General features: G+C 41.3%; 1 protein-coding gene across 3 annotated transcripts in view; it reads left to right on the top strand.

Moving 5' to 3' along the window:
* The window catches only part of LOC135255103 (uncharacterized), a 76353-nt gene that overhangs the window by 1285 nt on the left and 49407 nt on the right, over positions 1-25661 (top strand). The window contains exons 2-4 of one of the 3 annotated variants that reach the window (XM_064335860.1): positions 13986-14183; positions 19136-22048; positions 22142-23585. In XM_064335860.1, coding sequence (XP_064191930.1) covers positions 13986-14183; positions 19136-22048; positions 22142-23585 — 4555 coding nt within the window. Of the gene's footprint in view, positions 1-13985; positions 14184-19135; positions 23586-25661 lie in introns of all 3 variants that reach the window. The other 2 variants (XM_064335859.1, XM_064335857.1) reach the window with 2 other exon arrangements.

Raw genomic sequence — 25661 nt, 5'->3', positions numbered from 1 at the left:
GAAATGCTCTCACAATGTGGTGTGTGAAAGGCTGCCAGAGTAGCTAGAAAAATGAAGGAAATGTAGACTAAATACTCTTCAAAGGCTGCAGATTTTTTTTATCATTACTGCATTACCAAGCCTGCTAGATTGAGTTTCAAAATAAACATGGTTGTACATGGTTGTAGGATTGGTGTTCCTTCATTAGTCATTTTTAGTTGAGTAGCACTTGGCTAACCCCTCTGTTTGTGTTGAGAACAAAATGTTAGCTATGCTAACAGTGAAATTGCTTTTGTCAGAAGTCAAATTCTGCCTGTCAACTAGCTAAGATATAGCTACTCTTGTTGCCTAGTTATCATGCAGCTAAGGAAAGTCAGATTAGAAAATCAATCTAGTTTGATTTGATGAAAAAATGAAGATTAAGAAACTTAATTTATAATCAAATAAACAAGCTTTCCAGGTGATACTGCCATAAGCCTTATTGTCTCACAGTATTGACAGACTGTGTTCCTGGCCACTGTAATATTCCAGCGATTCTTTGTTTTTGGGAAAGAGTATTCCAGCACTAAAATGAGCATACACCTCTGAACATTTGTTTCCTCACTTTGCTGAGAAAGGATACTGTAATTATTATCATATTATTAGCATAATTTGCTAATCAGATTAAAATGCCACAGCCTTTACACCAGTTCTGCTCTTGTTCAAATTCCCCTATCTGTCTCATAGATTGCACTGAGGGAAGTTTTCTATCAATGCCTTTTTTGAGACATACATAATATCATTTTTGTCATGTGATCATTGTAAAATCTGTAGGTATTGCAGAAAAAGTATTCCCAACAACTTTAAGTCACATTTAATTCAGGTTTTGAACACTTACTTATGCTCCAATACAATATACAAAACAGGGACCAGCTGATTGCATTTGATTGGGCCCAAAAAATGATCTTCAAAGGATCCACACACATTTTATCGTCATATTTCTTGTGCTGCTATGATATTCAGCTACATGTGACTTCAGTTTTTGTCTAATTTATATTGCCTCCAAATCTGCTTCAGCCAGGCTAAAAGTACCAAGACATTACCGGCTTACTATCCAAGACAATACTTGCCAAATTGTCAGGTTGGCAAAAAATTTTACCTGCTATTTTTATTATTTCAGCCAGACTGTAATGAGGTTCGCAAAGTGTTTGAGAATGCTTTGAACTCCTGGAGTTGATTTCAGGGATAGTAGGATCTGCTCAGGTGGGGCTGGAGAATATTGTGTAAGTGCAGTTTAATTTCACATATCAAAGTAGTTAAATACACGACTGAAACCTTGATTACCTTGAATGAGCATATTTATATGTTATAGTAAATGTTTCATTTTAGTATGGCACTAAAATGAATATAATAATGTGCAATTTCATTACTGCTAGCTTGCTGAACGAGAATGAACTGGGCAGGTAAAGAAACATCCTTTATAAGCATATATATTATAGAACTGTAGGATAGTAATGTTGCATCCATTTTAGTGTCTATTTTTGTCAGAACCAGACAGCATGCACAGCTGGAAGCGTAATCAGAAATAACGTTGGAAGCTGAGGGACTGGGCCGGGGGTCCCCTCTCGGTACCAATGTTGGACTGGGCGGATTGGGGTTGGATGGGCATTGACACCCTTATTCATTATAAACTACTGGTAAATTTCTTCCATCAATTGGTCAAACCAGACATTATCATGTCCGGCTGGGACCACTAGCTGGACCTGTACAAATTATTTGGAAATAATTTGAGTCTATGACTAGTTTTGCCTACGGAAGTTAAAGAATAACTTAAGTGCTAAAAATAAATACAACCACATATGTCAGGTGACAGACATATGGTTAGTCCAATGACCTTGATCCTAAAATACATAATTTGCTTTCTGTAGGAATAAGCCATTGATAATCACAGATTTTTGTCTCATGTCTTTGCATCATTGGCTACGAGGAGGTGGATTGAGGTTGGTGGGTTGGTGGAGTGGGTGTGTCTAGCCTCATTTGGCAGTCTGTGGATACACATGCATCTACGTGAAGTTTCAAAGCTTGTTGTCTGTTCTACAGACTGTGAGTCATCGCAGACGAAAGCAACCCACTTTACGCTTGCATCATTCAAAAAAAAAAAAAGAAAAGCAAAAGGGGCAATGAATCCCCTCTGAAGTTGCTCTTTAGTCAAAAATGGCCATTCTGAACATGCCAAGTTCAATTGTATTTGGCTTGTGAGAACACAGCGGTAGCAAACATCAACATTCAGCTCTTTAGAGGTTTAATCTCAGTAATAGCCTGTCTCATTTGAAGGGTGTTCCTCTCTTGGCTTGCTGATGTAGCTTTGTTGCGGCAACAAGTTTGCTGAATCCAGATCCCTCTTTTTGAAATTGTGTAAACATGGTTGGTTTTTTATATCAAATATAAAACCCATTCCCCCAGAAACAAATAATACAATGACAATACAATGAATACAATGGAAGATGGTGGATGAGCTCTTTACGATGAGGATCAGTGGCAGAGTTTGGGTTTCGTGTTTTGCTTAGCTATCATCAGCTCAGAATTCTGTGGTATCAATTATTGGAATTAGTTCAATTGTTGACATTATTCACTGAATGATTGGCTATAATCTGAGAGACCTGCCAATTAAGATCAAGTGCAGTCGTGGTGAATCATTAATGTGGTTTTGAGACACATTCATTTCTTATTTTTTGGTTCTCTAATGATCTACAAATGGACTAAACACCTCTGAGGCAATTGTTCAAACATATACATTTCAAACTTGTAGGCATTTAAACATGCACAATGGTGCTTTCAAAACATTGGAAACACATTTACAAGTTCAGAATTTCCTTCTGAAAGGCATCTTTAGATCAAGCCACTCTTAAATCATTCGCATATTGCATTATGCTTGGAACCTCTCGTAACTGGCTTGAAATGCACATCAAACTAAAGCCATGTGCTCACGAATAGAGCGCAGTGCATGAAATCCAGCATAACATGGGCGAGGGAGTGATCCATCATTTGCCGCAGGGGCTCAACTGTCATACCCTTGGCCTGCCCGTGGAATTCAGCGGAAAGGCATGTTTCACCCATTCTCACATACAGATCTCACAGGACACCAGACAAAAGTCTTCTATGTTTCTTTTTATGATTGTAATTGGCATTGCCTCTTGTTTGTGTTCAACACGGGCTCAGCTAATGCCTTGGTGATATGCCATAGTACAGAAAACCCTTCTGTAAATGTACCGCGCTAACCCACAATCATGCTTGCGTATCGGTGTTCATAAATATGCTTGTGTGTATCAAAGTATGCAAAGCGATAAAGTGCAGATGTGAAGAAGTATTTGTTTTTGTCTGGGAATATACGGTGCCCTCCAAAAGTATGGCAACAAAAGAGTGCAATTTGCAATTTTTTCTATATACTTATTTGGATTTGAGATATAAAGATAAATATGAAACAAAAGTACAGACAATCTGCTTTTATTTAATGGTGTTTAAATGTGTACATATTTTACCATTTTACAGAAGCGCCTGTTTTCGTTTTGAGTGCCCACATTTTTTCATCGGTGTGAAAATATGCTAATGGACGACTGACAGGTGTTAACTGTTGCTGAGGTGTTTCATTTTTGGATTGGTTGTTCATGCATAAGTGAGTGCCTAGTCTTGGTTTTAGACTTTGTTTTCATCTGTGGAGATTGCCTTTGGAGTCAGAGGCATACATCATCATGAAGACCAGAGAACTTACTATGGCTGAAAAACAACTAACAACTCTGTTACCAGAGAGAACAGAAGAATTCATTAAGAAGGATAACACAGAAACTGGGTATGTCAAGTACAGCGGTTTGAAAAGAAACAACTGGTGTGCACAATACACGTCAGCCAATGAAGACACCTGCCGTTGATGACAAACACATCCAACGAGCTGTGATGAAACACCCTAAAGCTACGGTCAGTGGCATCACCATCAGACCAGAGGGCAGGGGTGAAAATGTCACAAGCCACCATACACAGAAGACTTTGAGGGCAGAATTATAGAGGCTACACTGCAAGATGCAGACCTCTCATCAGAAGCAAGAATCAAATGCCCAGATTTCACAAAAATAAAAAAAAATAAAAAATACAGACATGAGCCAGAAGAGTTCTGGAACAAAATTTTATGGAGAGATGAGAACAAAATAAACCTTTTCTAAAGCAATGGAAAGCCAAAAGTGTGGAGAAAGGAACAGCCCATGATCCAAAATATACAGCCTCATTTGAAATATGGAGGTGGTAGTGGTATGGTTTTGGCATGTATGACTGCTTCTGGAACAGGCTCAGTGATCCTTACTGATGTTATGGCAGATGGAAGCATTAGGATGACTGGAAGTGTACAGACAAGTTTTGTCTGGCTATGTACAAAGAAATTCCTCCAACCTCATCACCCTGCAACATGACAACGACCCCAAAGATCCTGCCTACGCAATCAATGCATTCTTCAATGGGAAAAAGTGGAACGTTTTGGACTGGCCAAGTCAGTCACCTGATTTACATCCAATGAGCATGCATTTCACTTTCTGAAGAAGAGACTGAAGACAGAAACCCCCTAAAACAAAGATCAGCTGTTTGAAAGTGGCTGCAGTGAAGGCCTGGAAAGGCATTTCCAAATATGATATCAGATCTTTGGTAATGTTTAAGGAATATGCAACCAAATATAACATTTTATTGCTTTGATTTTCTTTTAAGTTTCACTGTTAGCTTGGGGGGGACTCAAGACAAAAGCAGCTGTTTTTGTAAGATGGTAAAACATATAAGCATGTAAATACTGTGAAATAAAAGGTGATTGCCTGTACTACTCTTTCTCATCTTTTGGCCTCAAATACAAATGCCCTGACTAGATAACAAAAATAACAAATTTAACTCTACCATTACCATACTTTTGGAGGGCACTTTATTTCTTCATAACAAATAAAAGAATCAGAAGATGACACTTGTTTTGATGTTTTACTTAAAAGTGGTTGATATATTGCAACCAGACCTCTATACCCCTGCAAAGTATAGCTCGAGTGGAAGCAGAGAACTGGACTTTGGATCTGTTTTTAAGAAAGGTTTTTAAAATGTTATGCTCGAGAACAGTGAAGTAATTTATCATTTATAGCGATTGTCCCGAGAGCACCAAACTTTGCACTGCCTTTCTGAAGACTGAACATATCAAAACATTATTCCTTGGTAAAAAATTGTAAAAATCGGCTTTACACATGACTACTTTTTAGTGGAATGTCACAGAGATACTTGTCATATCTTAAGTGTAATGGTACAGGATACAAAATAAACAGTGTTTGTATATTTACTAAAATATACTAAATTCACTGTATAAAATTTAACTCAATTAGTTTTATACATCATAATAACAAATGTTGATAGGCCCAAACACACAATAAATAAAACAGTGAAAAAAATGTTCTTCCACATACACATTAATTTAAACAAGCCATTTTATGTCTATAGTATTATTAACTATTCACATGAACATGTCGACAGACATGCTATGAACCTATTTTCTTGCATGAACATGCTTAATGCAAATTGGACCAAAATATGATCCCTGATAATATCGTTATTTGCATAGAAACATAAAAAATGGTCTTTCATTTAATACTCCTACTGGTATTTAACCGTAAAACTGTACTTTTTTAGCTCGTCGTCTGTAATTTTGAACCATGTAAGCATTGTGACTTCAGTCATCACGACAATCATGTCATTATGAATTGCCAGTGTTAACAAAATTTTGTGTGGATTTCTGTACCATATGTTGTTTTTTTTGTATAGCTATATAAATCATTATACAAGACAGCCCTTTGGTTTATCCCTGAAATTCCTATTCAAGATACCTTATGCCACCAGAGTACCAGAGAATATGAATTCATTAGTGTTAATGTACATAACTAATGTGAATAAATCACTTGGGTGGTAAACTTCTGAGCAGAGAATTGTCCACAGGAAACAGACCCGATGACAGAAGAAATGCATCTGTGTGTCACTCAGTTCAGTGGTTGTAAATGGGTCACATTGCTCAGCTCTCCATTTGCTTAATTAAAACAGTGATCTATTTTAAGAAAGGTGAAAACATCTATACTTGCAGGCTGATAAAAATAGATGGACAGCAGACTGTCTCTTTCCAAATGACTGCCTGTTCTGTGCTATTGCTGTTACTACATGGTTGAATTACTACACATATGTAAAAAAAAAAAAAAAACAATATTGAAAAGCTTTGGTGATTTGGCGGAAAAACAAGAAATAATGTGTCAGTTTCTTTCTTCAGTATTCCCCTGAAGGTATTGTGAGTTTATACCAGCATAAAAAGTTTGAATGCTATATTAGGCAACTTTGGTAATCAGGGTAGTACAGCACCATACTATCTTTGATTATTTGGATGGATCATTAGCCATGCACGCTCTGTGACCAAATATGTATTGCTATTTGTTGTGTAATACAATGCTGTATACTTCTGAATAGCTACTAAGTCCATAATTATAACTGTAGAACTGTGATTTGGCTACATTATAGATTATTATAGAAAAAAGCAAAGTAACTAATGAGGAGGAATACTAGGTGCGTATATTAGTCAAATTGTATGTCCACTGTATCAATATAATCAATCTAAATGGTAGTGACTGAGGCTTTGGGCTTCTACAAAGACTTAAAGCAATCTCAAGCCATCTGTCCTGGTTGTATACATACCAAGCCTGTTTGGACTGAGCAATAAGTTAGATATATATATTTTTTAAATATATTTTTTATTAATCTTCATGATGACAATGCTCGAAAAAATATCCACCAAAAAACGTTTCTGAGGATGATCGCTTGCCTTTCAGAGTTGAAGCATTGGAAACAATGATGAGAATCCTATGTACTGTTTACAGGCAGGAGGTGGGGTGAGCATAGAAAACTGCAGCATTTCACGGGTTAATAAAATGCATGGAGTACTAGTGGTAATGCCATTGCTTTACTGTACATTGCTCTTGCCTCGGCATGCTGGCGCATACCAAAGAAGTGACACTTTGGCTTTATTTCTTGTTTTATGAGGACAGTTCTCTCTTTTATGCACTGGTTATGGGCTGTTGGATAACAGTTGGTTTCCCAGTGGCTCAGTCTATGAAGGCCCTCACCCTGAGCAGAGACTGTGGTGTAGCCACAAATGTAAACCTCATCTGTTGTCATTAGCAATGATTGTGAGTCTGCAGTGGTGCTACACAGTAGGCATACAGTGGGTTCAAGCCAGCCAGAGTTGGGTTCTTGTGTGCATATGGAGTGCAGAATCTAGGCCATCATAAACATGGTTTTACTACCTGTATCCCCAGCTATGGTTTAGGAGCTCTGTTACCTTGACACCTGTCACTCTTTAGTCGTGTGTCCCCACAATATTGTTGGTTTGGTTCTGGGATGGTTCAAAGGGTGAGCGTGCACCCCATTACCCCCTTTTTGTTACCACCCTCTGAGTCTGACCATTTCCTTAGCACACTAACCAACATGGGCCATTAGGCTAAGTACTGTGATTTGCATGCTAATTTTGCCATTGTGAAAGGTCCTGGTGCTGTATTCCCACAGCCATGCTATAGCTGCTGTCTCCTCCTTGTTCCTGAGATTGTTTCCACGCCCATTCCATTGCACTGTCCAATCACATCATAAATAACCACTTATCCATTGAAATAAGACTCCTTAAGGTTAAATAGACTAGCTCTAGTTTACTTTGTCTTTACAGCATAAAGCCAATGAGCAAACAGTTCACTGTGTCGCTTTTATTCTGTCAGCAGAGAAATGGCAAGCATTGGCTAGGCCTTTTGTTAGCTCGTCAGTCACCTTACTTACAAAAGACTGGCTGGCTTTAGTTTTTTTCTGAAATTCTCCAAGATATATCTGCAGCCACTCTTGCAGCCTTTCACATTCAGCTTGGCTGGTACGTGGTCTGCTACAAGAATGAAGATGGATAAGTGTGAAAGTAATTAACATTGGGCTTGTCCCTGTTCTCCTTGTTCTTTAAGGGTGGCTAGATCAGGTTGTCTCTTGTGCTGTGCTTGCAACCTCTTGAAATTCACGATGGGATATTCTTTTGTAGGTCAAGTCAGCGTTTGTATAATCATCTGTTATCTTTGATTCGTTCAATATTGCTTTCTCTGGTCAGAGGCTTTTTACACATGCCTTTCCCGGTAAAGTGGGAAGTGATTCGCTCTCTGTCCTTGTGCTTAGACACAGTACGAGGGTAAGAAAATGAGATGTGTATTCTGTGGTGTCTCAAGGTCACACTGAATGAGACAGTGACTCTTGATTTTAAGGGTAAGCTATTGGACTAATTTACACATAAGTGCAACTTTTCCTTGTCACAATCGATACAAACATAATTGAAAAATAATAGTGTAGTAACTCATAATAAACCTCCACAAATAATATCTTACGTACTGTTCACGTACTGTCCAATATCTTAGGACGGAGTGTGGCACAGTGGGTAAGGAACTGCGCTTGTAACCGAAAGGTCGTAGGTTCGAATCCCGGGTAAGGACACTGCCGTTGTACCCTTGAGCAAGGTACTTAACCTGCATTGCTTCAGTATATATCCAGCTGTATAAATGGATACAATGTAAAGTGCTATGTAGTTTTGTAAGTCGCTCTGGATAGAGCGTCTGCTAAATGCCTGTAATGTATGTAATGTTCAGTAAAATGGTGAAGGACGAAAAGATGGCAGTGCAAGAAATTTCATTTTTGTAGGTACAATCGCAGATTTTGTTTTCTCTGTGGATATGTGCATGCTGTTTTTGAAATTCACTCCAAAAAGTTAATTAATTAATAAATGAATGGAACTAAAGGACATTAGACGATGGCGTATTTCGTTTTTGAAGAATATAGAGGAAGTTTGGAATTATTTTGTCTGATTTCTGACCATTCGTTTGTAGAATTTGATTCGTTCTTGTCTGTCCTTGGTACTTGTACTGCATTATTTTAAATTTTATTTATCCCAATATTCTCAAGCCTACGTCACAGCCTTAATTTAGCTCCACTACCATCACTGATATATATAGATTCTGTTACTTGCTTTTAAGTAAGTTTCCTAGGGACAGTACTTTTAAATAATGAATGCTTTGTTGTCTTATTGATCCCATTTTACAATGAACAATTTCTAGTTCCCATTTGAGACCCCAGAAATAAACTTCATAATCCAAGCTTTCTAGAACATGATATTTTTGCTATTGTATGGAAGATTTGTTGACTTACAGTATAAGCAATAAGCAAAAGTACATGCATTGTGAACACATCTGTCAACGGCCAGGACTGACCTCATTGGGCCACATTTGTCCTTAACTTTTCAAACTTAATCAAGTGTTTTTGTTTCTCCCATTGTGAACATAGTTTGGTGTGTTAGTTTGGTTATTACTAAACTGTTAATATGAAGAACTGACACGAGCGTTTAATCTTCAATCAGGATTGAAAGCAAATGTTGATTGGATCCAGGCCAGAGTGTTGGGTCAGAGCTTGCATGCTGTGTTGTTTTGAGAACATCAAGTTATTTGTCATACAACAACCCTTTGTTTATTTGGGAAACTTCATGGAGCAAATCAGTGAGTAGTGTTTGTCAGCCAGTATTCCCAAAATTCACGTGCACTGGCCTTTTTAGTAGCTCCAAGGGAATGCAGAAGGCCAAATTTAGATCTGTGTGGCCAGGCAAGCACTTTTTACCTTAATAATGCTTCCTGAGTAAAGTGTTTTTGGCCACTGCCCTATATTTTAGTCAGAACATTTTCCAGAACCTGATTTTTTTTGGTCTAGGTGGAATTGACTTGGATACAATGCAGGTCCAGTCAAAACGGAAACATTGCTACACTGATTAAAAGTGGAACTTCTGAAGCTGCCTAAGGTTAACATCTGTTTCAGGGAAGGAAAAGTGTTACACAAAAGGTACATGTTCACCAGGACTTTCGCTGGTATCATCCTCAACCCGCTTGTCCTGCCTAAAGTGATATTTATAGTTATCCTGTTGATGGTCTTATGCCCATAGACCTGGCTTCCTCTTGGCCTCTCATATTTAGCTGTACAGGGTAGAGGTGGGGTTTCCATCTGACAGTCACTCACTGACCTGCTGCTATCGAAAAAAAATATTCCTTTCATCACTTCCCATCCTGGCCCAGATTTTATGTCGGAATATTATTGCTCCAATGAAAGACTAGCGCCACTGTATTTAGTGTATTTTTAAATACTCAGTCGTGGCATTGCCTCCGTATGATACACATAATGGGCACATGTAGCATAATGGCTTATAACTTTGAGATTGTTGGTTCGGTTCTATCAGTGCCTTAAATGTAGTGAACACCGTTTAGAATGTAATCACATTCTGCTCTTCCCTCAAATCCTCCTTGGATTCAGCTTTGGAAAGTCAACGGGTGTGGGAAGCAATATCAGCTTTAGTTTCAGTGCGGTGTTACTGCTGCAAAGCTTTTAACAAAACCTATAAAATGAGTGAAACTCAGCTCCCCAGAGAAGGCCCTTATTGATTATCCATTGAATTAAATGTAACCAGGAGAAATGAGATTAGCACTAATGTAATAGTCTTCAAGCTGCTTTGGTAAATTTGGCAAGTTATTGATGGACTTGTCCTGTATGTTGCTGTAGATGAGCATGCACAGTGGGCTTTTATAGCATTTGGGATGATGTAATTCCTTGATATTAATTGGTGCTGGCACCCTGAAAGACTGTCTTCCACGGTAATGCACAGTGTTAATCCTGCAGGCAAAGCTGTGGTTTTATTGTTGAATCATGCTTTTGTGAACACCACCCTTATTCTCAAACACTATATATGGCCACTCAAGGAAGCCGCTGGAACAATCAGACTGTTCTTCGTGATATTAATAATTCTACTTCTGTTTGTCTTTTCTTCTCCATAAGAAAACTGGCATTATGTGAGGTTCATATAGCCTATTTGACTAGGTTTTGGTTTGTGCAGACAACTGGGATCCATAACACAATTACAAGGATGAATGTATTTCTGTAGGTAATGGGTAGCCAGCAAAGCCTAACCCAAAAACTGTTGTCAACAGGAAGTATATTTTCTTTACATTTATCTGCTTTAATCCACAAAATATTTTTGTTTCACCATGTTCAGCTCAGTATATTCCTGTGCAATCGCTTAAAATGTCTGTTGGCAAAATAATGTTCATGGCTGCAAAGGGTAGGGGCAACGGGGTAACAGGTCTCAGATGGCCTCTGAACAGACACGTCTGAATAAACGCAGCTAGCCTTCAAGCAGATTTTGACTTTGTTTGCCAATTCAGTCGGGAGACATTGTGCGGAGGATGAAGGGGTCCCTTCTGGGTTCCTCCTCTGTACAGTGGCGGGCTGAAACCGCAGCCCTAATGATCCGTTGCATTATTCAGCGACCTCTTTTGGTTCTTAATGGAAATAAGACGTAATCCCCTCCGGATGGACTCTTGCTGTGTGGCCCCTCGGCGTAAGATGGATGCTTTGTTGGCTCCCATCTCAGGGAATTAAAGAGGTGTCTGTGACATTTTGGGATCTCTTTTGGGAATTTGTTCTAGATTTATCCCTCAGGATCCGTTTGAGGAAGATGTCACTCTTTATTCCGAAAGACTGAATTGTTTCAGTGTTTTCCCTGTGTCAACTTTTGTTTATGTTATTGCTAGCATTTCATTGCATTCTTTCCACCAAACATCAACCACCAAACAGAAGGGTCTGTTATATGTAAAAAAGTATTGATAATAAAAAGCACATCAAGAGAATTTAGAAAAGGAAAAGGAAGTTTAACTTTATCATGGTTTAGCCCAGTTCAATCTAATCGCTGTGCACTTTACTGTCTGTTTGAGTAATGTATTCAAACGAGTGTGCTGCTTTTAGTTATGACACATTATTTTTTACTTGAGGCTCCTGAAATTAGTATGAGAAAAAAAATCTGTTTTCTTTGATCATTACGCGAAAAGACAGTAAAAGACATTCATTTAGATCAATTCTTGGTAAGAGTGATTTTTCTTTCCCACATACTCATATGCGATTCAAGTCAGTAGGCTCAAATAGTTATTAATACAATCATGGCTGCAATTAAAATAGCACAGATATATAGCATTAATGCTTCATGAATGTGAAGCCAAAGAGGAAGGTAAACCTGCTACCTTATATAAACAGTGAGTTGGAGGATTGATAAAATAAATTGATAAAAAGTGATATCCCAGCACTCTAAGAATAGGAGCCTTTGTTGAAGAGCCAGGATCTACCTCTATTCCTGCAGATTTTATCTCTGATAAGGTAGACAAGAATGCAGACGTTTTGGTCAATGGTGCCTCAGATGTGTATTACAAGTCTTCTTTCTTTGGATACGTTCTCATAAAAAGCTGCCTAAATCTAGTAAGGAAATAAAGTTTCTTTGAAGGTATAAAAATATATTTATCTTACTAAGTCATTAATGCAGTTCACTATCAAATCTAGGAATGTCAGTGTGCTCATTAAAGATATCACAAATACACTTTAGATTGCACATTGGCAATCTTAGTAATTTGAACATTTATAGTGGTCGGTAAAAGCCATTGGAGACTTGGAAACATCTGAGAGTGTGTCTGCAGACATAGTTGTTAAAAGTATTGTTTCTTTAAAAAATATTTTCCCAACTTTAAATCTTAAAACATATCAAATTTATAGTTTTATTAACTGATGTAGCCATGAAAACAATTAGTAGAGTTATTGTAAATGTTTTCAAAATATATCAAAATGAATCGGATTTTGGTGTCTGATACTTTGGTCCTGAATGCATTTTGTATGGGAAGAGAACTAAACAGAAAGTTAAGCCACAGCAACCAAAAGGTGATGTTGTCTGAGGCTGCTATGCTTTCCTGACTTCCTGCAATCACCCAAAAAGTAAACAATGCTTTTAAATCGCAGTGGTTTCAGTTATTTCTGATTATTAAGTGTATGTTGAACCTAATTAATAATTTACCTGAAGATGCTATGATCAGCTTATCTCAGGGAAGTAGATGTGGTGAATGTTGTTATTCCTGAAGGAGAACAGCAGTTTGGCTGTCTGTGCAGCATGTTGGCATGTATGCATTGAATTTGCTTTCCAAGTTAGTCCTTTCCTTGTATGAATGATTGTTTTCACTGGAAACATGCGCTTTGTAGTTTATAACATTTTTTTCAAAATTGGTAAAACCTGAGATTTTTCCTATTTTAAAAAACATTATTGTTTAAACCAAGGAAAAGCAAATGGTTTCAATATGGAATATGCACAACCTGGATTAGTGCAGACCTGTGAGGAGTGGTGGTGGTTAAGGGGTGGGATTCGGTTTGGGGGGGGGGGGGGTGGTTGTATGACAATCCCAAGGGTCTGGACTGAAAGTGGTCCTAAAAACATTTTTTCTGTTGTTTTTTCCAACAACAACAACAACAACAAAAAATAAGGCTTTTAAAATATTAACATATAATATTAGCAAGTCAGTTAAGGTCAGTTAATGATCGCGTCTAGGGCAAATTACTATTTGTTTACAATGCTGCCATTGGTTTGGTTTGGCATGACAGTTAGCGGCACATACTGAAGGGTCAGAGTAGAGACGCCAGGGGACGAGGAATCTGCACAGACAACTAAGTGTGTCATTGGGTTATGAGAGTATCTCATGGGAAATCTCTATTTAGGCCAAAGAGGAACCCCATGCCACTATGTCTGGTCCGTCAGAGAGACAGAGGAAGAGTAGGAACGACCACCAGGGCCATTCTCAGTTGCCATGTCTCTGACCTCAGCTGATGTCTTTAACAGGCTGTGACCTCATGCTTCTCTTTATTCTTCTGGAGTCATGTTTCATGTAGAGTCCAGACATTCCGTGCTGAGCATGTGGATGTGTTCATTTTCTTTCCTTGTTTTCTTCTTTCCGTATGTGTGTGTATGTGTGTGTGTGTGCTCTTCTTGATGACAGCAAGGAGAACTTCACTGTCCTTGTGCATTTGGCCCTACCGACGATAACAGTACTGATGTCTTTGTGCAGGACTCTGACTCCTTGGACGGCTGCATCCAGAGCGCCCTCTCTGTGCTGTACCCGCCGTTCCGGGCCACTGCCGCCACCGCGCTCTGCCAGGTGTTTGACGTGGTGGAGGGGACGTACCACGGGGACGGGCTCCGCTACCTGTTCGACTTCCTGATCCCGGCCAAGCACATCCTCCAGCGCATTCAGCAGGATGCATGCGTGCGTACCACCCACCCCTTTGACCGTTCCCGCTCTACCATTAGTCATGTGCGTTCAGCTATAGCAGAGAAACCAGGCAAACAAAGACCGTGCGTAAAGGGGCCTGGCTGTTATTGTCATCACTTATTTGGTTATCTGAGAATGAGGCCACATGTGGGCAATGCCTGAAGGCCCCACCATGAGTTCAGCTTCAAAACATTCTCTGTTTGCCAACCGTTTAAATAGTTTTTGAAAGTTTTCAGTGTCACGTGCCATTAAACACGTAAAAATGTCCATTAGACTGACAGCGTTTTGAGTTAAAGAATAATTACCCCTTTCTGCTGGCCGTGTGCACTGCCCGTTTGACCCTGCGAGGGTTTGCTCAGTAGTAGTTGGGATAGTAAGTTAATGTCTATGTGCTTTCTGATGGTTAACTTCTCTTCTTAGCTTAACCAGTTTTAAACAATGTTAAATGAATAACTTGTCACCAGTGTTTCATTACTTTAATTTAAAGCCAGCTGGCTACATACTTGCCATTTTTGTTTTCTGGAATGACATGGTGTACTCTTAAAGGTGGTGATCCAGCTTTTAGTTACAAGTTTCTCACAAACCCTAGCCACTCACTAAGATCAAATTTGCCCTAGCACCTAGCTAAGATATTCTATTTCAATTTTGAATATTGGGCTGTGGTAGCATACAGTGTATAGTTAAGAGAGCTAGAAAGCCCAGGGATCAGAAAGTGTTTCTTTCACCCATCAACTCAGCCAGATGATTTCACTAATTATATTTACCTGCTGACTGAAGAATTGTGCTAATTAGCAAATGTAAGTGAATGGAACTAAATACTGGTGATGACTTCTGCTTTCTGAACCTGGATTTTCCATCTCTGATAGCTGTTGCTAAAACTCTCTTATACCAGCGCTAAGGAAGCAATTGAACACACCTGACTAATGAAACACCTGTGAAGCCATTTGTCCTAAACATTATGGCGCCCTGAAAGAGGCTTTGTATAAAAGTACTGTAATTTCTACATGGTTAAACCAAAGTGTACATAAATACTCTCAATTAAAAGCTGAGAATGTGTACTTCAACCTCATGTGAATTGTTTGATTACAAACCTAAAATTGCGGTCTACAGAGCCAAATAAAGAAAAAAATCTATTTTTCCCAGACAATATGGGGCACACTGTATTTCACACAAATATTCTCAAAAAGGATGCAGGTGTGCTACACAAAGGTTAGCAATAAAATAATATCTTGCTGTCATCAGACTTGTCATTTGTTAGGAGAGAAAGCTTCCATTGCCAGTTTATATGCTCAGAATTGGTCCTGTCCTATTGGTGGAAGTATTGAAGGCCTGAATAGATGAGATGACCTCATTCTGATAGTATACCAATGATAACAGCTCTTTGAGGCAGCTTTAAATGAACTTTGCATGCAAGGAGACAACATCGTTCCACTAATTGTTGCAATGAGGAACAGACTTTTGGCCAATGAGTACCTTTGCACTGATTGCAGAAGTAAATAACATGATATGCACTGTACTAGAATGTGGCAGTTTGATCTTTTGTGTTTCAATTGGCATCGTCGGGCCTCGACTATAGACGGTTCAGCGACCTTGTAAAAAAAAATAAAGCTGGAGGGGCTTGCCATGTTGAACCTCTGGCTCATTCTTTCACCACAAAGGGAAACCAGCACAAAGACAAAGAGGTCTGTATGGTGGTGTCAGGGTATCTGACGCATAGCAGATTTCCTAAGGCTCGGTCTAATTGTGCAGGATGCGTGAACTCGTTCTAAACATCGGTCCGACTGAAAGATGACCCGTACTGCAGAAATGGCAAGTTTGTTTTGTTTACCCGTCTCTTCAGTGTCATTGGGGAGATCCCCACGTGTGCTTAGTCTCTCTTGTGTTGGGGAAATGTGAACTCTCCTGAGGTCAGGGCAAACCCTGTGTAATCGCGTGTAGTTGAAACCCCCCCCCCCAGCCTTTGTTTAGAAAGACTGTTTGGGAATGGGCTGGAGTAATTGGAAACATTTGTTAAGCAGCGCGTTTGTAAATGGGTAATTGAAAACAGAAGCCGGGAGTCAAAGCCTTTTCGCCTACTCTGTAGCCCCGCTCAAGGTCACCAGCCACCTGTCCTACCTCCCTTTCTTTGAATTGACTTCAAAGGGCAGGACAGGTTTAAACAATTCAAAGTCAGGCTCTTGGAGAATAATCCTTTGGTAGGCTGCTGAAGTCTTTGTTAAGGTTATGTTAGGTTAATGCTCTGAGCAGAGTATATTGTGGGAATGGCCAGAAGGTTTATACAAGAAAAAAATGTTTTATTGAACTTTTATACACCTTTTTTTACACCATGAACAGCAGTAAGACCATGTGAACACATCAGCTGAGCAATTGTAGCTTTAAATGAGTCCTTTCAAAAATGTATGATTCTGGCACTGAAACTGTGCCCCTGTTTAACACCACAGATTGTGTCACATGCCAGGTAGTTCTTGACTTTCTTGAAAGAGTTTTATTCTGCAAGCAGTGTCTTGTAGAACCACAGTCAGACTCAGAAGCAGTGAAAGAACCCAAAACCACTGGGAGAACAGGAACTTTTTGAGCTGTTTGGTGAGAAATTGAATTCTATTTGATCCATCTGCAGATGCCTACCACAAAAAACAAACAAAAAAAAAAAAAAAACAGTTACACATAAAAGGAAATAGCTGGGCAGCTCCAGTTAGTTTAGTCATCCGCTTTGTTCTCTGAACTGTTTGACATTTATGCTCAGAATAGGGTATTCTCTATCTGATTTGCAGAACCATATTGTTCAGAATTTGTTGCCTGGTCCTAGGGTGGTGACCAGGGCTTGAAAACATTTTTCCCTCTCCATTCATTGTAAGCAGAATAAGAATTGTAATATTTATGTTCTTTTGTTCCTCCTGAACAAAATAAAAAAAAACAAAATGGTTAATTTTGTAACTTTTTTTCCCACCTCCTAAACATTGAAACCAGCCTAGTTACCTATCTCAAAACCTATTATCTTCGTGACAGTTTTTCCAGAAAGAATAATAAGTACGGGTTAAGTGAAGAGTTGTTTTTTAGTGTGGCAGCAGTCATCCTCTGAGATGCACATGGCTTTTGACTGTTGCATTAATATGACTGCCTACATGAAGCCCTCACCCCACCCCATCACTACCCAACACTGGTTTAGAAAACACATTCTGTGGATGATGAAAAACACAGCTGCAAACAATATGACACCGAAATGAATTACTTGACACCGCAAATATAGCACCACAACAAAATATTCAGATTAGAATTGATTCTATACAGGGAAATGACTGGGGGCAGTCCCATCAGAAGTGACCCAGCAACAGAAACACATTCAAATAATCTGAACTCCAACTCCAGGCATTTACAAGGAGTAGTGTACCAGCAGCTACCGAGCTCATTGAAATACAGGCCTTATACTAACTCCATAAGTTACATCCAACCAATGACTTGAACATAAATGGAAGGTAATTTCAACATTGTCCAAGTCGAGAGATATGAATCAGCATTGTTTCCTCTAACAGTTGCACCGGGGTAACTTACACAGTAGCCTAACATTAAAAATGAAATGATACCACTCACACAGCCAAGCAATCGCTTGGCAGCTAGGGCCTGAACTCATTGCAATGACATGCACTGACTGGCCTACTCATTTTCAGTAAGAAAATCAAAGACATTGGCAAAGCATCACCAACAATATATTAGGCTATCCAGAATACCTCCATCATGATCTAAATGTCACAGTCACAATAGGCTATCTTCGCGTTCTAGCTTTCTGACAAGGTACGACTCAACCATTAATAGGCACACACTTTGCTGTCCCATTGTGGTGCGTATAGGCCTAATAGTTGGCAAGCTCCGAGCAGAAGTGGTGTCGCTGGTTGTAGTATTAGCAGGTGAAAACATCAACTCAAAAAAATAAATATAAAAACAGGGTTACTTTAACTTTTGTAGAACAAATGTATTAATAATACAGAGGTGTGTCATGGGGAGTGCTGTCTATCACTGTTTATTTTTATTTTTTATTTTTAGAATCTTGCCAAGTTATGGTCTGTGATTTTGGCCTAAAGCAGCTTGTGCTTTTCACTAGTCATTATTTAAGAAAACCAGTTATTTAAGGTGTTAAACCAGCTAATACAAGTCTTTTCCAGAACAATGGGCAATGTTCCCACTTGGTTTTGTGATGATTTCAGGGAGAATGTAATCCAAGCATTTTATTGCTCCAAACAAGTTCTGTCATAGTCACAAATAAATTTCCCAGGCGGGCTGCATACAGACTTACTGGCAACATCCTGTAAGTCATTTAGTCCTGAAAAACATCATCAAGGATATGTGAAAAATACATTTTCAGAATGTTCTAAATGAAATGCCAGATGTATCTAATATTGCTAACATTTTCATTAAATTAACATGAATGACCATCCAGAATTCAAATAATATTTTACAACTTGAATGACAAGACTGAAAAATGTTTTAAAGTTGTTCCTGCAGTGTTCTTTGAAACTTAATGTGATAATGTTTGAGGGACATGACAAGAAACGTGACAAATATATGTACTGTAAGCCTAACTTTCACAATTTTCTGAGAACCATGATTGCACAAGACTAAAACCACAGTACAAAATAAAGCAAAATTATATAAAAGTGATAACGCACTCCCTGTGATGGTCAGTTTGTCTTGGTGTCTGACAGCATTTTGTGAATGGAAAATTAAAGATAGCTTTCTTTTTATTTTCTCTGCAGTTTATTTTTCTTTTCATCGCATATCATTCCTATATGTCAATTTTCCATTACTGAATCATTTTTGTCCTCTTTTATGTTATAATACTTGTTTTATCGGTCCTGTGCTGTGATTGGTGCTAAATTCCTTAAAAGAACTATGTAAAGAATATAATTTGCTATTGCTTTCAAAATGTTGTTCTCTTCTCCGTCTCTCCATAGTTTCCTTTCCGCGGCTTCCTGTTCCGCTTTGAAGGCTGGCCCCTGTGCATTCACGAAAAGATTATAATCCAGCTGTCTACCCTGGACTGGCGTGTGCTGCGGCCTGGAGACTTCTACCTGCAGGTGGCGCCCTCCCGAAAGAATAACCCCTGCGTGCTGGTCAGGTATCTGTCTGAAGACGGGCAGGATGTGGAGGAGCTGGAGGTGCCGAAGATAGCCCACGCCTCCATCTTCACCATGGACTGGCTGGACTCGGTGAATGGGCGGAGGAGGGGAACCCCGCTGGCGCGCTGCCTTCTTGCCACAGACAAGGACATATTCCGGATGCCCTGGGAGGACGTGGTGCGCCCAGAATTCATCAGCAGGCCGAAAAGGGCGGAGCGCACGGCTGGGGTGGGGAAGGTCGAGGGCGAGGGGACAGCTCAAAGTCAGGCACAGGAGAGCCAACCCTCAGGAAGGACCACAAGCTTTTTGGCTAATAGCAATGTTTTAACAAACAAAAAGGCCCAGCAAGATGAGAGCAGTCATAACCAGGGCATCAGGATCCCTGTCCTGGGACAGTCGCGTGGGAACCAACCGCTAGATGACTCGGACCTGGAGGGCGAGTACGTGGAGCTGGCTGACATCTCGCTGCCTCGCTTCTTCCCCCAGAAGGGCTCCTTGACCCAGTCCATTAGCCTGAACTACAGGAACAAAAACAAGGCAAGGACTAACGGCCACACGCAGAACAACAATGCAAACGCCCCCTTCAAAAGCAGCACTTGCTCTCAGACTATGATCTGCACAAAGCTCATAGAAAACCTGGAGGACTCATACCACCCTGTCATCTTAACCCCTACTACCACACAAGTCGCGAGCGGGACCATTGCTCCAAATGACTCCAAGGCAAGATGCTCGGAAGGTACATCCTCTGAGAATGCTGTCGTCGTGCCCGCAGCGGAATCTGTTATTGATTCGCACAATTTGCACAGTAGCACCAACATTCACCAGACAGATGGCTCTGCTGTTCCTTTGGAACTGACAAATGAGGTGATGAGTTCTGAGAGCAGCCCTGTGGCTGCTGAACAGTGCAGGGAGGGTCTAGCTTTGAAGGAGGTTGTGAAGGCCCAGAGTGGCGAGTCATTAAGCAGGGCAGAAGTGGCATGGAAGCATAGGGATGTTGGTAGTGATGTTGGCAAGAAAAGCGACCCTGAGCACCCTGATGCAAATCTGCTGACAGAGTACTTGCTGAAAAAGGACAGTATAGGTGAGGACCAGGGGGACTCAGATTGTATTCCCGCCTCTACAACAAACCAAAGCATTCTGGCTACTTCTCTGCTCTCCCCTACACCGTACCAAGACACTCCCAGAAATTTACAACCCTCCCCTACAACGCACCTGGACACTTCCAATAATTTACACCCCTCCTCTACCCCACACCAAAATACTCCTGATTCTTTACACCCCTCCCCTACCCCACTCCAAAACTCTCCTTTTACTTCATCTGTACTTCATCAAAACATTCCCACAACTTCACCCCCTATGTCACAAAGTGACACAAGCAATTTTCCACCCCTGCCTCCCACTCTCCACTGTAACCATCCTGATAACACTTCACCCTCCTCTCATCAAAACACTTCGGAAGTTTCTTCTCTATACCCCTACTCTACTCCCCATGAGAAACCTCTCAGTTTTTCCTTCTCCCACACACACCCTGATATTTTGATTATCTCCCCCACTCTGCACCAGATCTGTGCCAGTACTTCTCTCCCCATCCCTACTCCAAACCAAAACTCTACCAGTGTGTCACCTCTCTCCCCTACTCTCTACCAGAACACTCCTGAGATTTTGCCAGCCTCTCCAGTCCCATGTCAAAATGAGATGCCCATATTCTCACCCCCACAACAAAATCTTAATGATTGCATACCCCTCACTGTTGCCCCACACCAGGACTCTCATGATGCCTCAGCTTTTTTCTCTATCCGACAGCAAAATACTCTTGAGCCAAAACTTCCTGATTTTACAGTTCTCTGCTCTACCCTAGAGAAAAGCGTACACTCCAAAAACAGTACTGATAATGCTACCCTGGCGCCTCCACCAGATACCCTGTTGGAGGAGGGTAATATCCTTTTCAGTTCAGACGATGTTCTGTTTTCAGGGACAGAAAAAGGGGAAGATGTTAAAAACAGCATTAACTTGAGAGAATTTGATGCTCCCAGGTTAGTGGGCTCTTCAGGTGAACAGGGGGAGGGCCATGTGAATGAGCAGATGGAGGGCCCAGTGGATGAGCAGTTAGAGGGTCTGGTGAATGAAAAGCGAGAAAGCCTGGCAGAAGAGCATAGTAAGGGACTGGTGGATGAGAAGATGGAAGGCCTTATGGATGAACAGTTAGAGGCTCTGGTGAATGAGAAGTGGGAAAGCCTGGTGGAAGAGCATAGTAGGGGCCTGGTTGATGAGCAGAAGGAGGGCCTGGTGGATGAGGAGGGGAAAGGCCCTGTGGATGAGCAGTTAGGGGGTTTCGTGAATGAGAAGCAGGAAAGCCTGGAGGAAGAGCATAGTGAGCTCCTGGTAGATGAGCAAGAGAAGGGCCTGGTGGATGATCAGGAGAAGGGCCTGGTTGATGAGCAGGAAGTGGACCTGCAGGGCAAGAATGGTGAGGGCCTGGTGGATGAACAAGAGGAAGGCCTAGTGTATGAGCAGGGGGAGGGCCTGGTGAATGAGGTGGTGGAGCATCCGGTGTGTGAGAATGGTGAGGGCCTGGTGTATAAAAAGGAAAACCAGGTGTGTGAGAATGATGAGGGTCTAGTGAATGAGGAGGTGGAGGGCCTGGTGGGAGAGAATGGTGAGGACCTATTGTATGATCAGGTAGAGGATCTGGTGGATAAGGAGGAGAACCAGGTGTGTGAGAATGGTGAGGGTCTAGTGAATGAGGAGGTGGAGGGCCTGGTGGGAGAGAATGGTGAGGGCCTATTGTACGATCAGGTAGAGGGTCTGGTGGATAAGGAGGAGGGCCTGGTGAATGAGGAGGTGGAGGGCCTGGTGTGTGAGAATGGCGAGTGCCTGATGGATAAGAAGGAGGACCAGGTGTGTGAGAATGGTGAGGGTCTAGTGAATGAGGAGGTGGAGGGCCTGGTGGGAGAGAATGGAGAGGGCCTATTGTATGATCAGGTAGAGGGTCTGGTGGATAAGGGGGAGAACCAGGTGTGTGAGAATGGTGAGGGTCTAGTGAATGAGGAGGTGGAGGGCCTGGTTGGAGAGAATAGTGAGGGCCTATTGTACGATCAGGTAGAGGGTCTGGTGGATAAGGAGGAGGGCCTTGTGTGTGAGAATGGTGAGGGCCTGGTGAATGAGGAGGTGGAGGGCCTGGTGTATGAGAATGGTGAGGGCCTGATGGATAAGAAGGAGGACCAGGTGTGTGAGAATGGTGAGGGCGTGGTGAATGAGGAGGTGGAGGGCCTGGTGGATGAGCAGCGGGAGGCTCTGGAGGATGAGCAGGGGGAGGGTCTGGTGGCTAGGAATCAGGACCTGGAGTGTGAGAATGGTGAGGGACAGGTGAATAAAGAGGTGGAGGGTCTGGAGGGTGAGAATGGTCAGAGTCTGGTGGATGATCAGCAGGAGGGTCTGGAGGATGAGCAGGGGGAGGGTCTGGTGGATAAGAAGGAGGACCTGGAGTGTGAGAATGGTGATGGCCTGGTGAATGAGGAGGTGGAGGGCCTGGTGGGTGAGAATGTTGTGGGCCTTATGGATGAGCAGGGGGAGGGTCTGGAGGATGAGCAGGGGGAGGGCTCGATCAATGGTGAGAGCATGAGGAGGACATCAAATGGCACAGAACAACAAAGTGTGCAACAGAAGGTGGAGGAGGGTAGGGAAACTTCATTACCTGAAGAAGTCATGGCCATGGTGGGGACAGCAGAGGAGCCACAGACGTGTCTTTCAGAAATGTCACCCCTGCCTGAGCGAGCAGCGCCAGCAGCACCTCAGGAGGAGAGCAGCTCAGCCATTGGAGCAGCCGAGGCTGCGGCAGTTTCAGGCTGCTGGAAGAAGGAAAAAGAGAAGGAAAAGGAGGAAGGGAGCCAACTGCAGGGAGGGACCTTAATGGAGGAGGGCTCAGAATCCGGTAAGCCAATAGCACGGGAGACAGAGTGTGGAGAGGAAAGTGAGAAAGCTCGTAATAGCAGTGCCCCGGGTGCCAAGACAGGACTATCACACGGCCCAGCCCCTGTGGGTGGGGCTGAAGCTGCCTTGAGCTGCCTGCACACCCAGCGCACGCAGATCAGCCCCAGCCAGCCGCATGACAGCCACGCTGCACCCGCGGCGGCCGTAGGCGAGCGGAGGCAGGAGAATGGAGCCGTGGGTGAAGACCGGATGCAGAAGGTGGAGGAGAAGAGGAGTGAGCCTCGGATATCTCCCAGCTCTAACACCCCCCTTTTAGGGGAACTTCAAGGCCCATCCATGGACTCCCGCCTGAAAGGTAGATTTTTAATTCACATGTAGAACAGGCTGTATCACATCTCACCTGATATAACCACATTCCATCTATTATTTCCCTCCTTCCCAAGCCACTACATTTTTTGAGAACTACAGTACTGTGCTTTGTGCTCATCTGCAAGTGAATGTTCTGTGGTGAGATGCTACCTTTGCACCACTGGCTTAAAAAAAAATAGAGCTCTCTTTTCTCTCTGAAGATGTGACATTTCCCATGATGCTGAATGACCTGCTCCCTCCTTCATCTGCACACTCCTCCTTCACCTCCTCCCCTTCCTCCTTTTCTTCCTCTTTTACCTCAGCTCATCGGTATGCTTTAAAAAACATGTCATAATCGCTCCCCTGCACCGTTTAACAAACAACATACTTTTATAAAGAGGCATGTGCTCCACCTGTCCTTTCTCCCTTTTTAATCATTTCTTTTTAGATTTTTTGGACTGTTGCATTTCTGTTTTATGTTCAGAAGTTACAATATGGGGTGAACTCAGGTTTACACTTTACACGCAGCGATGTATGTACCTTTGGAAGTGTAAAATGTTTTTGCTTTTGTTACGAGCTCAGAAAGGTTTCAAACAGCTGTGTTACTTGATTTAATTTCCCAATGAAGACGCTTCTGTTAAAATGATATATTCTTAAGGCACATAAATCTTCATAAGGCACAGTTGTATGATATAAAATTCTCCTGATTAAAAATATGTTTTTTGAAAGCCATATAAGAAATGTGACACCCTGAATGAATGCCTGGTCATGTCATCACTGGTATTGAAAGTGTAACAGACACTTCATTATTTTAGACACCCACGCACTTGTCAATGTGTTATGCGTCCACATCTTGTTCATGTTCACATGTAGACACACAGCACCTAATGTGGTGTTAATTTAAACACTCCCTATTTCTTTGTCTCCCTTTCTTTTGGATAGTATTTAGTACTTTCTTCTACTGCTGGAGGATAAAATTCACACAGTTGATATTTTATACTCCTTTGTGACCACGATAAATCATGTTTTCATTTAATTTTGTATATCCACTTTTAACGCAACGTTTTAACTTCTCAATTAAAAACTAACATTTGCCCTTGTTATGCATATATAGTACAGTCCAGGTGGCTTACAATAACCCCCGAAAATACTTTTATCCTCTTTTGTTCATAGATTCTGTCTTAAGATGAAGGACTTCTTTTTTCGTTTTGTAAATGTGTCAATAAGATGGATTATCTTCTACCACCTCAATATTGCATCATTTTTTATCTCCTGTCCTGGTGACAGATTTTCCTTAAATGTCAAATCTTATCTTTATGTCATCCCAGTGAATAGACTATCTGATTTCATCCTTTTAGACATCAGATGCACTACAGAAGCTTGCTTAAATGAACTTCACTGGCCTGCAATGTTGTGTGGTATCACTGTGTATTTTCAAGTCTATTGGAAGGAACGACTCTGGAGGATGAATGATTATCTATGTTTTGCTTTCTACCAATACAAGATCTTGGTTGACTAGTTTCTTGGCTTGTTTGATTAAATCAGAAAAGGTGCTCCATTGTGTGGATCTGCCAAGATTCTTGAATGAGCGCTTTGTGGCAAACCCTGAAATGGCAGTTAGGACCACTCCCAGAGGATGTGTCCTGTTAAAACACTAGCCCCAATAGCGGGGACATGCCCCATGGTCTCGATCAAATCCTGACCTGTATTTGGGAGTGTTGTGGCAGATAATTAGCTGCAGCATCACCTTGGGAGAGAGGGTATTCTCCGCCTTATTGTTGAGTTAGGAGTCGTCTCACTCTTAAATTAACCGAAGCCAATGCAAGCTAGCTAGCCAAATTATCGTCTTATGGAGAAAACTATCTTTTATTTAACTTGCTTGCTGGTATAGCTGGTAAATGTTGAGATATTTGGTCATAGTAAAACACTTCAATGCTCATACAGTCAAGAACAACTTAAATCATGTGAGAAAAGATTAAGGAAGCTGAGTTCTGAAGAACTATTGGCTAATTTAAGTGGTCAACTAAATTAAGCAAGAAAGTACAAAAGGCTAAACTGGAATAGCACGAGTAGCTCTAGCCTA

Source organism: Anguilla rostrata, chromosome 5 (genome assembly GCF_018555375.3).
Source record: "Anguilla rostrata isolate EN2019 chromosome 5, ASM1855537v3, whole genome shotgun sequence".
In the NCBI taxonomy this organism is placed as follows: Eukaryota; Metazoa; Chordata; class Actinopteri; order Anguilliformes; family Anguillidae; genus Anguilla; species Anguilla rostrata.
The sequence above is the reverse complement of the archived record's forward strand: the minus strand, read 5'-3'. Positions and strand labels throughout refer to the sequence as shown.